The sequence below is a fragment of the Lepus europaeus genome, chromosome 1 (genome assembly GCF_033115175.1).
Source record: "Lepus europaeus isolate LE1 chromosome 1, mLepTim1.pri, whole genome shotgun sequence".
Classification (NCBI taxonomy): Eukaryota; Metazoa; Chordata; class Mammalia; order Lagomorpha; family Leporidae; genus Lepus; species Lepus europaeus.
The window spans coordinates 183,132,338-183,145,292 of NC_084827.1; the positions used below are offsets into that span (position 1 = coordinate 183,132,338).

A 12,955-nucleotide genomic window follows, 5' to 3' on the forward strand; every position below is an offset into this window, starting at 1 on the left:
CCTCCTCTTCCTCTCTCTCCCTCCTCCTCCTCTATGGTCCTCCCTCCCCCACCCCTCCCCCCTCCTCCCTCCTCCTCCTCCGTGGTCCTCCCTCCCCTCCCCTCCCTCTTCCTCCCTCCTCCTCCTCCGTGGTCCCCCCTCCCCCACCCCTCCCTCCTCCTCCCTCCTCCTCCTCTACGGTCCTCCCTCCCTCGCCCTCCCTCCTCCTCCGAGGTCCTCCCTCCCCTCCCCTCCCCCGCCCCTCCCCCGTACCGGATGGTCCCGGCCAGCAGGGGGTTGAAGGCGTACAGCCAGTCGTGCATGTCCTTGTCGCTGTTGGCCTGCAGCAGGATGCCACGGTGCTCGGTGCACACGGCGAATGTGTTGGGCGTCTGTGGGGAGAGGCCTGGTGAGCGGGGGAGGGGCCTCTCTGCGGGGGGAGGGGCGGCGGGAGAGCCCTTGGGGTGAGAAAGTGGGAAGGAGACAGCAGAGCCTGATCCTGTGCGGACCGAGGGACCATGGCCGCCCTCACCCCGCACAGGGTCCTGACGCCCTTCCGGAAGCCTCCGTGGTCAGCACCCCGGCCCCAGGACTGCCCCCCCAACAACGTGCCCAGCAGGCCCCCTCCGAGCCCTTCTCCACGCGCCTGCCTAACACGTAGGGGGCACAGGTGGCAGGCTGGGTTCCACGTCCACCCCACAGGGGCTCCACCCCCTGCAGGGCCGCCCTGGCCGCCCCCACCCGGCTCTCCTGCAGGGCTCACGGCCCGGCCGCAGGTGTCCCCAGGAGGAGGACAGGGCCCAGGGCCATCCCGCGGGAGAACGTCCAAGCCAGTCGGGCCCTCTGCGCGGTGCTGCCCCCGCGGCGGCCAGGCGGCCGGGCGCACCTTGAGCATGGCCTGCTGGTCCTCACTGTACTCCACCTGGGCGGTGGACAGGTTGAGCAGGAACCTCTCCACGGTGTCCTTGTCGCTGTTGTACATGTAGGCGTAGGGGCGCCGGACCACCACGAACCGCTTGGCCCAGCCGGCCGTGTGCGGCTCCAGGAAGTGCAGGTACCCCTTCTTGGAGACGATCGGGCTGCAGGGAGGGGACGCTGCTGGCTCGGGCCCTCCTGTCCAGCCCCGGAGCTGGGCCCTCCCTGCCCCTGTCTCGCCCGGAGCCCCACACACCTGACTCGGATCTCCTGGATGTCAGGGACCAGCAGGCGCTGCGGCTCCTTGTCAGCCTCCGGGGCCCGGGCGGGCGAGGGGAGCTTCCTGGCGTCAGCCTCTGGTCCGGGCTCGGGCTCTGGGCTGGCTGGCCGGGAGCAGGGAGCAGGGGTCCTGGAGGGCGGAGGGAAGCCGTTGCCTCCCGCCAGAGGCTCCTGGCGTCTGGGCCGTGTCCCCCCGGGGGTGCTGGGGGCAGCCTCCGGGATCTGCCTGGCCATGCCCGGGCGGCTGTGGATGTCCTGGGATCCACGCTGGGATCACAGTGATTGGGGGCCTGGCTAGGGCCCGCTGCTCACAGGGGCCGCGCCCCAGGCCTGGCAGCCTCTGAGGTCATCTTGCAATCTTTCTGTTCCACTGAGGGTTTAAGGCACTGACCGACCCAGCACAAGCTGTCCATCGGCTGCCAGAATCGAGGCGGGGCGCAGGTGCACCTGCAGGAGGGGCCGCAGACCCCACGGCACCAGGCCCCGCTTAAACCCATGTAGCCATCCTCAGACCCCGGCCTCTTGCCCCCGGGCCATGGCCACTGTCCCCATGGACTCCAGGCTCGGGAAGCTTCTGTGGGAGCCGGGAGCTCACTCACCTCAGGTCAGCAGCACCGTACCGCCCTTCAACCAGGGAGGGGCAGGTGGAGGAGGGGGTGAGCGTGGCAGCCCCCAGGGGGGACATGGATGGGTCTCGCAGCAGGGTGACGGACATCTCCGAGAGCTGTGGAGGGGAGAGACCTCTTGCAGGGAGGGCGCGGTCTCCGGGCCTCCCCAGCCGTGCCTGTCTACCCTCTCCCAGCCCCTGCACCCTGGCCTGTCCTTCCCAGGGCACTTGGGAAGGGGCTGCTCCACCTCCCCCAGGGAGGGTGGGCACAGCGGACTCCGGACAGGGTCCCTGCAGCTGGGCGGGGCAGAGGTGGGAGCCCCGGCCTGACTCGGAGCGCTCCTGGTCTGGGAGCGGCCGCAGGACCTGGACGGGGTTGAGCCGGCATGGAGGCAGCAGGAGGATGGCCAGGCCGCACAGGGCGAGGGCCAGGAGAGCGTGGGAGGCCCCGGGGCCCGGCTCACGCCCCGCCCTCCACGGCCTCCCGGCAAACTGCACGCCGCCCACCTTGCTCTCGCTGGCGCTGACGCAGACATGGCTGTGGGTGTACTCCCTGTTGAACGTGTGCGTGAGGAGGCGTAAGCACTGCAGAGGACGGCACAGCAGGTCAGGGGTCAGAGAGCTGCTCTGGATGGGGGTGCTGAGACCCCCGGCAGCACAGGTAGTCAAGAGAGGGCAGCCCCCGGAGGAGGCCGTGGGAGGCCGGGCAGGGCGCGCTGGGCCGGCAGGCTCGGGGACTGCACGGACCCCTGCGGTTCCCAGCTCCTGGTGGCTCTGACCAGAGTCAGCCGGACCAGGCTGGGCAGCCGGCAGCACCCGGGGGAAGTGGGCGGGCCCGTGACCTGCCTTAACTGCCAGCTCCCGCTGTCTCTCGCTGGGGGCCTCCAGGGGCGAGAGCGGGGAGGAGGCGCCCGAGGAGCCGCAGGACCCCGAGTCCTCGCTGGAGCCCGGGGACAGCACGTCGGGGCCGGGCCGCTGGGTGGTCTCCAGCTTCTCCCGCAGCAACAGGTAGTGTCTGGTCTTCTCCACCTGCACAGGAGGCACGGGGAGGGGCGGGCCTTGCTGAGCCTCAGGCCCCCGGGAAGGTCAGCAGCCGGAGTGAGAGGAGTGGACAGACCCGCGGCCCCGCCCAGCGCCTCCCTCACGGCCACCACGTGGGCAGGTGCACGTGTACATCCCGTGCTGCTCTGGAGGGCTGCCAGCCGAGGCAAAGGGCCAGCTGGGCTCGGGCCCCTGGCTGCACTGCCCAGGTCCACGCCTCGGCCCCTGGGGTTGGCCTCCTGCACCCCTCCCAGGCTCCTGTCCCTGTCGCCACCTCCCGCAGCCCCCCGGGAATGGGAAATAATCTCTGCTGCTTTGTCCTGTGCCCTGGAGCCCCTGCTGGGCAGTTTGAGGGCCGCCTGCTCCACCCTGGGGCGGCCTCCGATGCCCCGATCCTGACCCCCACTGCTGGGCAGCGGGCTCTGGGCTGCCTCTGGCTTTCGCTCTGTGGACAGGTCATGGGGACACGGTCACGAGGCTGTGGCTGCTTGACCAGGGCCCAGCACCCAGACTGCTCAGGGTCACCTCCTGCGGCCCCCAGCCCCAGGCGGCTCAGGGTCACCTCCTGCGGCCCCCAGGCCCCAGGCGGCTCAGGGTCACCTCCTGCGGCCCCCAGCCCCAGGCGGCTCAGGGTCACCTCCTGCGGCCCCCAGCCCCAGGCGGCTCACCTCCTGTAGGAGGCTCAGCTTCTCCAGCTCCCACTGATGGTCCAAGATGAGGCTGTCGCTCCGGGGCCTCCAGCCGGCCAGGTTCTCCTCACCACGGACGTAGGCCACAGACGTGTCCAGCACCCGCCGGCGCCGCCGCTGCATCCCTGCGCAGAGGAAGGAGGCGCCGGCCCCACCACGGCCGTCAGACCCCTCCCCTCTGGAAATCGGCTTCCCCAGGCCCCGAGCCCACCCTGGGGCCGCAGGGCCTCGCTGGCCTTGTCTGCAGGAAGCGACCCAGCTGTGTCCCGCAGGCCGGGTCTGGCTGTGACTCTCACCCCCGGGGGTCCTCTGTGCACGGCGCCCCCTCCCCAGGGCACCTCCAGGGGTAGGGGCGGAGCAGGCCGGCCCAGGGCACGGGGCGGACACCTACCCGGGCTGCCCGCGTCGGCCACGCGGCACAGGCTGAGCTCATACACGCCTGTCACACGGTTGCTGCAGGGACAGAGGGGGACACACCGATGGGGCTCAAGTCCCACCGCACGCCTAGGCCGGGGGCTGGCACAGGGGGGTGGCGGGGGCCCCGGGCTCACCTCTCGGAGGCCCGCAGGCTCCCGCTGCCGAACAAGCTGCGGATAGAGCGCGAGGCGGGCAGCTTGGCGTCGCGGGAGTAGAACACCATGCAGAAGTCCTTGGTGATGACCGCGGGCTGCGTGCAGTTCTCCATCTGCAGGGGCGGGGCGGGGCTGCGGTGAGCGCCTGCAGCCTCCCCCCCCCCCCCCGCAGAGCCCTGGGTGGCCAGAGCGTGGCTGCCTGGGTGGGGGCCGCGGGGTCTCCCTCCAGCGTGGCACATGGCCCAGGCCCCCTGAGAACCAGAATGGACCCCGCCTCCGCACCAGCTTCAGCCGCAAAATGCACAGAGGGTGCCCCCGGCAGGCTCGTGTTTTCCCGGAGTGCCGGGCTGGCTGCTGGCTGTGGCGGAGGGCCCCGGGCCCCGGGCGGAGCTCCCCAGGTCTCCGCTGACCTCAGCAGTCAACGGTGAGGCGGCACAGGCCCCAGGCTGTCCCTGGGGGATCTGGTCTCTGGAGAAGGGCGCCTGCCACAGGCCTAGCCGCAGGCACTTGCCCTCCTCCCTGCTCCCTGTGCTTCCAGAGAGGGGGCCGCGGCCTGGGTCTGGCTGAGCCCCAGACTGGAGGCACCGGAGCAGGGAGGTGGGGGTGTGTGCTTCTGGTTTGGCACTGCCTGGAACACAGATGCAATGTCTGGTGGTGCAGCAGCCACCTTGCAACCCCCAAGGATGAATCCACCGAGGATACTGGAATGGGTCAGCTGTGAGTGCTACCATTGCAGACAGCACAGTGTGCGGTCAGCACTGGGCGTGGTCTGGGGTCAGCACTGGGTGTGGTCTGGGACGAAAACTGGGCGTGGTCTGGGGTGAAAACTGGGCGTGGTCTGGGGTCAGCACTGGGCGTGGTCTGGGGTGAGCACTGGGCATGGTCTCTGGGGTCAGCACTGTGCATGGTCTGGGGTGAGCACTGGGCATGGTCTGGGGTGAGCACTGGGCATGGTCTGGGGTCAGCACTGGGCATGGTCTGGGGTCAGCACTGGGCATGGTCTCTGGGGTCAGCACTGGGCGTGGTCTGGGGTCAGCACTGGGCATGGTCTCTGGGGTGAGCACTGGGCGTGGTCTGGGGTCAGCACTGGGCATGGTCTGGGGTCAGCACTGGGCATGGTCTGGGGTCAGCACTGGGCGTGGTCTGGGGTCAGCACTGGGCATGGTCTGGGGTCAGCACTGGGCGTGGTCTGGGGTCAGCACTGGGCGTGGTCTGGGGTCAGCACTGGGCGTGGTCTGGGGTCAGCACTGGGCATGGTCTGGGGTCAGCACTGGGCATGGTCTCTGGGGTGAGCACTGGGCGTGGTCTGGGGTCAGCACTGGGCATGGTCTGGGGTCAGCACTGGGCATGGTCTGGGGTCAGCACTGGGCGTGGTCTGGGGTCAGCACTGGGCATGGTCTGGGGTCAGCACTGGGCATGGTCTGGGGTCAGCACTGGGCATGGTCTCTGGGGTGAGCACTGGGCATGGTCTGGGGTGAGCACTGGGCATGGTCTCTGGGGTCAGCACTGGGCGTGGTCTGGGGTCAGCACTGGGCGTGGTCTGGGGTCGGCACTGGGCATGGTCTCTGGGGTCAGCACTGGGCGTGGTCTGGGGTCAGCACTGGGCGTGGTCTGGGGTCGGCACTGGGCATGGCCTCTTGCCTCGATGTAGGCAGACAGCGTCATGTAGATCTTCTCGCGGTAGGGGGTGACGCGGTTCAGCAGCAGGGAGTTGTGCATGGAGCTGTCCCACGCAGCCTCGAACTGGTAGAAGGTCCTGGGAGAAAGCAGAGAGGAGGGAAAGACAGCGTCGTGGGCGGCTCTCAGTGGGAAGGGGACATGCAGACGGGTGGACGGACAGACGGACGACAGGGGGCGACTGCAGGGACAGCCGCTGGGGTCAGGCCAGGAAGCCGGGGTGGCGGTGACAGGGGGACCGGGCTGAGCTGGGCCCCCGCACCACCCCAAAGGCTCCCCAAAAGGAGGGATGGGGAGGGGGCACACAAGGGGCGGGGAGGATGGAGGACGAGGCATGGGGGGGCCCCACCTGGCCTCAGCCCAAGTCAGGAGGCTCCACGGCCACTCCCTGCCTGCCTGGCCCACCAAAGCCCGCCACTGCCACCCCGGTGCACGGAGGGGAGGATGCTTGGCGTGGAAGCCGGGTGGCCACCACAGCACGGCTACTGCCCTGCCGCGGGCCCCAGAACGGCCTCTCCTCTGACCCTGACCCAGATGCATAAGGAGCCCGTGAGCCAGCAGCCACAGCCCTCCCCAGGCAGCCAGGGCGGCCCCTGGAGGCCAGCACTTCCCACGGACCGTGGGGCCGGCTCGCTGGGGTGGGGGGTGGCGGCTGCCCCCGCTCCGGTCAGGGTCTCTGTGCTGTGACGGCTTCACCTCCCCACCCCGGCCTTAGGCTGCGGGCTTGCTTGGGGAATCTGCCCAGTCCACAAAGCGGCAGCTCCAAGACCTCAGGCCGCGCGGCTCGGCCACCCTGGCCACGCGCCCGATTTCCAGCCAAGCATCCTCAGGGGACAGCTGAGCTCAGCCGGGCACAACACGGCCCCAACACGGCCTGGTGCCCGGGAGCCAGGCTGCGCTGGGGCTCAGGCGGTGCCACACCGTGCCCTCCCCCGCACGGCACAGTCAGGGACGTGGGACAGAGCACAGGGAGGGGGCAGGACCACTGCCAGCCACACGTCACCGAGGAGGACCCTGGGCAACCGGGAGAGGGCGGAGAGCAGGCAGACGTGGGGCGGGGGGCACTCGGGCTGCGGGGACAGACCAAGCAGGGGCGGGGGAGGGGAGGCAGTACCTAGTGTCACTTCCGAACGACAAGCTAGGGGTGAGGCGGTAGGCAGGACACACGCACACACAGAAGAAACGGAGACGTCAGAACCAGCCGCCCGAGCGCCCAGTGCGTGCCGGCCCCGCCTCCCCAGCCACGCCTTCCCAGGTCTGCTCCCAGGGCCGGGGGCGGGGCACAAATGCCTGGTCCCCGCCGCGCCAGCCTGGGACGTCACCAGCACGCCGTGTGACCTGGCGGTGCGACCCCTACCTCACACAGCTGCCCTGCAGGTGCCACGCGCTGGTGGGCGAGGGGCACGAGAACGGCCCATGGCGCCGTCATCCCATCCCCCCAGGCCTTTCCTGCCCCGCTGGGCCCCCTCTGTCCACCTTACTGCACCGTCCTGAAGTGCCCTGCTGGCCCTGTCCCCCACCCTAGTGCTCCCCACGTGTGGACACCGTGCACCCCGCCCGGCCCCCAGCCCCCAGCGAGCCACAGCCTGCTCCTCAGGACACTGACCCCAGGACTCTGCCAGAGCTGGACCCCCGTGCCCCTGCCTCCTGGGCAGGTGCTGCCCGCATGGGGCCTTCCCACAGCCAGGGAGGAGGGCCCAAGGGCCCGGCTCCCGCCCTGCCGGCTGGAGTCCTGCAGGGGAGAGGCGTGGCCTCGGGATCAGTGGGTGTCCGGCCCACATCCTGGCCCCGACTGGTCAGCTCTAGCCATGTAGGGCTGAGGCAGCCAGTCTTGGGACAGAGGCTGCCCTCAGCAGGAGCCCAGCTGTGGGACCCCAAGGGCTTATGGCTGCCACACGTGAGGACCCTCACAGGGAACCCCAAACACTCGCTTGAAAAGTTGTGTGCCCTGTGATACGCCTCCCCTCCCCACCCCCCGATTCCAGACAGGCAGGCCATGGGCTCCGCCCACACAGGCCGCAGGGCCAGGGCAGGTGGACCTGTGGAATGGGGAGCCCAGGGAGCACCTGGGGTGGGACACATGGTCACCCTGCAGGGGCTGGGAGCAGGAGGGACAGACGGCAGCCCTGTGGCTCCGTCCTGGCCCTTCCTGTCCTGGTCATTGTGGGCAAACACGGAGCAGGACAGTGCCCTGAGGTGAAGGCCTGGCCGGGTCTGACACCCGAGCACCGAGCTCGGGGTGCTGCCAGGAAGCCCCTCTGCCAGCTGGGGAGTGGGGTCCCAGCAGGGGGAGGAGCCTGCAGCGGCGCCATCCCAGCTCCGAGCACAGGGCGTGTGGCAGCGCACACTCAGGGTCCCTGCTCACGGGGCACAGAGGCCACCTGGGGCACAGCCACGCAGCCTGGAGCCCTTGGGCCAGAAGGGACCAGAGGACAGGGGAGCCCAAGCATCTCTGGGGACCAAAGTGGACGCTGGCAGGCACCGGCCAAACCACGGCGACCAGGGAGCCTCCCGCCGCCCGCCTGCGCACCGCTCAGCAAGGCCTCTTCCCGCTCCTCAAAGGCCCCTCCGGCCTGTCGGAGCCTCTCTCCCTCAGGAGCACGGAGCCCGGCCTGGGGACAGTCACAGATCAAGGCAGAGGAGGGGAGACCCCGAGCCGACAGGTGGGGAGGTGGCTGGAGGCATGGGCACCGTGCGGGGTCTAGGATGGCAGGTGTCAGGAAAGCTGTCCTGTCCCCAGCCGTCGCCCCTGCTGACGGGGGCTGCAGCCTGCCCGGGGCCACGCCCACCACTTCCTAGGCTGAAGCAGCACCAGCTGGGAGGCGATGGCCCCCAGCGGTCCACATCAGAGACCACAGCCCTGGGGTCACTGCTCAGAGAAGGGAGCCTGACCGGAAGTGCTGCAGGGGAGACGCCAGCGCAGGGCCCAGCCTGGGAGCCACCCTGCCGGCTCCGCCCTCTCTTCCTGGCCTTTAGCTCCTCTGTGCCCCCAACACGGCCCCGCCTGTGGGAGTGGTCAGTGGGCCCGGATCCCATGCAGGGCCAGCCTGGCCCCATCTCTGCTGTGTCCCAAGGCCAGGATTGGGGCTGTGACCACTGTCCTCTGCTCCCAGCCAGGCCTTGGTCTCCAAGGCCTCTGACTGTGGCCCAAGCCCAGGGCTGCTGCCAACCAGGCAGTGCCGAGCTTACCCCTCCGTCCCTGGTTTGCTGGCTGCACCCGGAACCTTCCTGGGGGTGCCTGGGGCAGCCCGAGTGTCCCCCTCAAGCACACAAGGCTACAGAACCCAAACGCTGGACAAACTCAACCTTGAATGAGACACGGGCCACTCCCACGTGAGAGCTTGCCAATACGCATGGAAGCTTCCACATGCCCGGAATACGGCCCCCAAACCAGGTCCCCTCCGGGGGATGAGCCATGCAGCCGACTCCACAGGTTACCACAAGCCCATGGAAGCTTCCACGTGCCCGGAATTCGGCCCCCAAACCAGGATGAGCCGTGCAGCCGACTCCACAGGTCACCACAAGCCCACGGAAACTTCCAGGCACTGGCGCAGCCGCACACCGGCCGTCACCCTGCCTCCTCGAGGGAGCCCGCCCAGCCGACTGCGCAGGCAGGGAAGTCCCTGTGCCCCCTCCTTGGGTGTGGGCACCAGCAAAGCTGGCCCCTGCTCACAGGCCGCAGTCCACAGGGAGGGCCGCACAGCTGCCGGCCAGCAGCAGTTTGGGGCCACCACCTGTGCATCTTCACAGATGGGCTGCCGCCTGCCCCGTGGGGCCCCTCGGCCACAGCTGCCACTGTGCTGGTCACCACAGCTGACACATGACGCGAGCGTGGCCCCCGGGGCCCACCTGCAGAGGAGGGGCCCACACCTTGCGCCTCCCGGTCACGCAGCTGTCGGCTGGCCTTGGTGCCGGAAGGTTCTCACCAGTTCAGAACTGGCCCCCAGCCTGACCGCCACGAAGCACTGGCCGCCACCCTCCCGGGCCTGAGGTGACGACTGAGGCCTCCAGCAGGAGCAGACTGGAGCTCTCGTGGGCCAAGTGCAGTGCCCGGCCTCACTGACCCCTCCCACTCCAGAAAGTGGGACACAGTCTCTCCTGCTCAGACCCAGCGCCCGCCGTGGGTTTAAACCTGGGGCCCAGGGACTCACTGGCCACTTCCAAAAGGGAGGCCGTGGCCGGAGGGGCAGGGCGGGGCTGCCACCCAGGTGCGCGCCCGCTCCACGTCCTGCCTGCCCCCCCGCCCCCCACCCCTGTGCTCTCGGCTCTGCCCGCTACGGGCCCTGCGGGGGAGGGGAGAACTGGTGGGAGGCACTGGGACAGCCCAGGGCAGCCTGGCAGTGGCCTGCATGCGGGAGACGCCTGCGCCCAGGGCAGCCGAGGTGGGCGAGGCGCTGGCGGGAGAAGCGGGGTGGGGGCAGCCAGCGTCTAGGGGGCCGGGAGGCTACACAGCAGCCAAGAGTGGGGGCAGAGGAGACAGCCAGGACAGTGGGGGAGAGCAAAGAAGGAAAAAGGACCCCAAGAGCAGCTTGGGAAATAAAACTGGAGGAGACGGGGAGGGGAGCGGGTTCCGGGGAGCCCACAAAGCTGCAGAACTTTCCGGGGTGGGGCGGGGCGGGGCGGCTGAGATGCAGCTGAGGGCACACGAGATACCTAGGGAGGTCCCAATCAAGAAACTGCCTGCAAGACACAAACGAGCACACGTTAGAGTCGGAGCCGGGCAGCGGGCAGCAGGGCCTGGGAGAGGGAGAAGGAGAGGCCGCAGGGCAGCGGGGACAGGGCGGAGTGGCAGGGGGGCAACGACCCTTGGAGCCGGGCAGCGGGGTCTGGGAGAGGGAGAGGCCGTGGGGCAACGGGGGCAGTGTGGAGTGGCAGGGGGGGCAACGACCCTTGGAGCCGGGCAGCGGGGTCTGGAGAGGGAGGGGGAGAGGCCGTGGGGCAGCGGGGGCAGTGTGGAGTGGGTGGGGGGACACCAACCCTTGGAGCCGGGCAGTGGGGTCTGGGAGAGGGAGAGGGAGAGGCCACGGGGCAACGGGGGCAGTGCGGAGTGGCAGGGGGGGCAACGACCCTTGGAGCCGGGCAGCGGGGTCTGGGAGAGGGAGAGGCCGTGGGGCAACGGGGGCAGTGCGGAGTGGCAGGGGGGGCAACGACCCTTGGAGCCGGGCAGCGGGGTCTGGAGAGGGAGGGGGAGAGGCCGTGGGGCAGCGGGGGCAGTGTGGAGTGGGTGGGGGGACACCAACCCTTGGAGCCGGGCAGTGGGGTCTGGGAGAGGGAGAGGGAGAGGCCGCGGGGCAACGGGGGCAGTGCGGAGTGGCAGGGGGGGCAACGACCCTTGGAGCCGGGCAGCGGGGTCTGGGAGAGGGAGAGGCCGTGGGGCAGCGGGGGCAGTGCGGAGTGGGTGGGGGGACACCGACCCTTGGAGCCGGGCAGTGGGGCCTGGGAGAGGGAGAGGGAGAGGCCGCGGGGCAGCAGGGGCAGTGTGCGGGGCCAACACCGACCCTTGGAGCCGGGCAGCAGGGCCTGGGAGAGGGAGAGGGAGAGGCCGCGGGGCAGCGGGGGCAGTGCGGGGTGGGGGGGCAACACCGATCCTCAGAGCTGGGCAGCGGGGCCTGGGAGAGGGGGAGGCCATGGGGCAGAGGGGGCAGTGCGGGGGGAGCCAACGCTGACCCTCGGAGCCGGGCAGGCTGCACAGCTGGCCTGGGAGAGGGGGAGGCTGCGGCCCTGGACAAGCGGGGGTAGCTGACACAGCACGGGGCTCTGGGACTCAGCATCTGTGTGCAGCAGGAGGACCCTGGGGGTTGGCCGTGGGCAGGGGAGGGTCCCTGGGGGTCTGGGCCAGGCCAGGGTGGCACCACCTGGGCAAAGCACAGGCCACAGCAGCCAGGCCAGATCCCCCTGCCCCTTACGTCCTCCTGCTGCCCCAGGGAGCTGAAGGCCATGAGGTGGCCTCCAGGAATGGGAGGAGCCGCCGGCCGCTACGTCACCTCCCCCTACCCCTCTCCTCGCCTTAGCCAGCAGGTGGGCTATGCAGACCCCATAAGCACAGCCATCAGTGCAGGGGATGGCAGGGGAGGAGGGCCTGGGAGACGCCCACTGACTGCACCCCTCCTCGTTGCCCCGAGGAGTTGTGGGGGGCAGTGGGAGGGTCAGAGGTCACAGCCAAGCAGTCAGGACCCAGGCCCCACAGTGCCACAGCATGGCCGACAGGCCCTTCCCTCTGCCGTGGGCAACGCCAGGCTGTGTCTTCCAGGCCACGGGGAGTCCTCAGGTCCCACCCACTCCACACCTGCCAGGCGAGCCCCTGCCTGCACATCATGCTGCCACCTCTGTGTGACAGCCTCCCCCCCTGCCAGGCACCCCCAGCCCCACGGGACGCAGTGCAGGGAGCTCCCTCCCAGCAGGTCCCGCCTCGGCCCCCACGGTGGACTGGAGCTGCCGACCTAGAAGCCAGGATGGGACGCACCCTGCCCAGGACTCCCTTCTGCAGAGCAGTGCCCTGGAGCCGTGGACACAGGCCCAGCCCTGGCTCCCCGCGCTGGGCCGGACCAGGCCGAATCCTCAGGGGTCCTGGAGCCTGGGAAAGTAGCGTCGCAGACCCCTGCCTCCGGCACGACGGCTCTCACCCGCCCTGGACGCACGCGAGCGGGGGCCGCACAGGCTGTGGGGACCTTGGAGGGAGCCCGGAGATGGGAAGCACCTGCCAGCCGCTGGCCTGGGGCACCCCTCACCCCGGCTGACCACCAGGCAGTGCAGCCCGGCCCTGGACACCACCAGAGGCCAGACACTGGCTGCAGCATGTGGTCCCTGGAAGCACCGGCCTGGGCCACCCACGGCTCCACTGTGCCCGCTCATCCTCCCGGGGGGCGGGGTGACGGGCACGTGAGGGCACTCCCATACAGGGAGCTGGGGGGCTTGGGGGCCAGGGAGCAGAGGCAGTGGATGGTGCTGGCCCAGGCCCTGTCCCCTGGCTGTCGCCACGGGGGACTCACCGGTCGTCCTGAGCCGGCTGGATGTACCCGGAGGAGAGGATGTTGAGAGACAGGATGTTGGGGTCGATCAGAGACTCGTCGGTTTCTGGAGTGTTCCGGATGCGACCTGCAGGGACAGCGACGTCACTGCCCCGGGGTGGACAGGGCCCCACAGAGTGCCCGCTGCCCCTGCCCCTGGTGGCCTTCCTCCCTGCAGGCTGAAGCCAT

The 12,955-nt window shown here is 70.0% G+C and overlaps 1 protein-coding gene across 1 annotated transcript in view; it reads right to left on the reverse strand.

The window, feature by feature from the left end:
• The window catches only part of KIF1A (kinesin family member 1A), a 69,218-nt gene that overhangs the window by 1,244 nt on the left and 55,019 nt on the right, over nucleotides 1–12,955 (reverse strand). The window contains exons 37-47 of the mRNA XM_062202733.1: nucleotides 12,749–12,854; nucleotides 5,724–5,838; nucleotides 4,062–4,195; nucleotides 3,902–3,963; nucleotides 3,490–3,635; nucleotides 2,627–2,809; nucleotides 2,288–2,365; nucleotides 1,773–1,897; nucleotides 1,151–1,303; nucleotides 866–1,058; nucleotides 253–371 (exon numbers count right to left, since the gene is read on the reverse strand). Coding sequence (XP_062058717.1) covers nucleotides 253–371; nucleotides 866–1,058; nucleotides 1,151–1,303; nucleotides 1,773–1,897; nucleotides 2,288–2,365; nucleotides 2,627–2,809; nucleotides 3,490–3,635; nucleotides 3,902–3,963; nucleotides 4,062–4,195; nucleotides 5,724–5,838; nucleotides 12,749–12,854 — 1,414 coding nt within the window. The remainder of the gene's footprint in view (nucleotides 1–252; nucleotides 372–865; nucleotides 1,059–1,150; nucleotides 1,304–1,772; nucleotides 1,898–2,287; nucleotides 2,366–2,626; nucleotides 2,810–3,489; nucleotides 3,636–3,901; nucleotides 3,964–4,061; nucleotides 4,196–5,723; nucleotides 5,839–12,748; nucleotides 12,855–12,955) is intronic.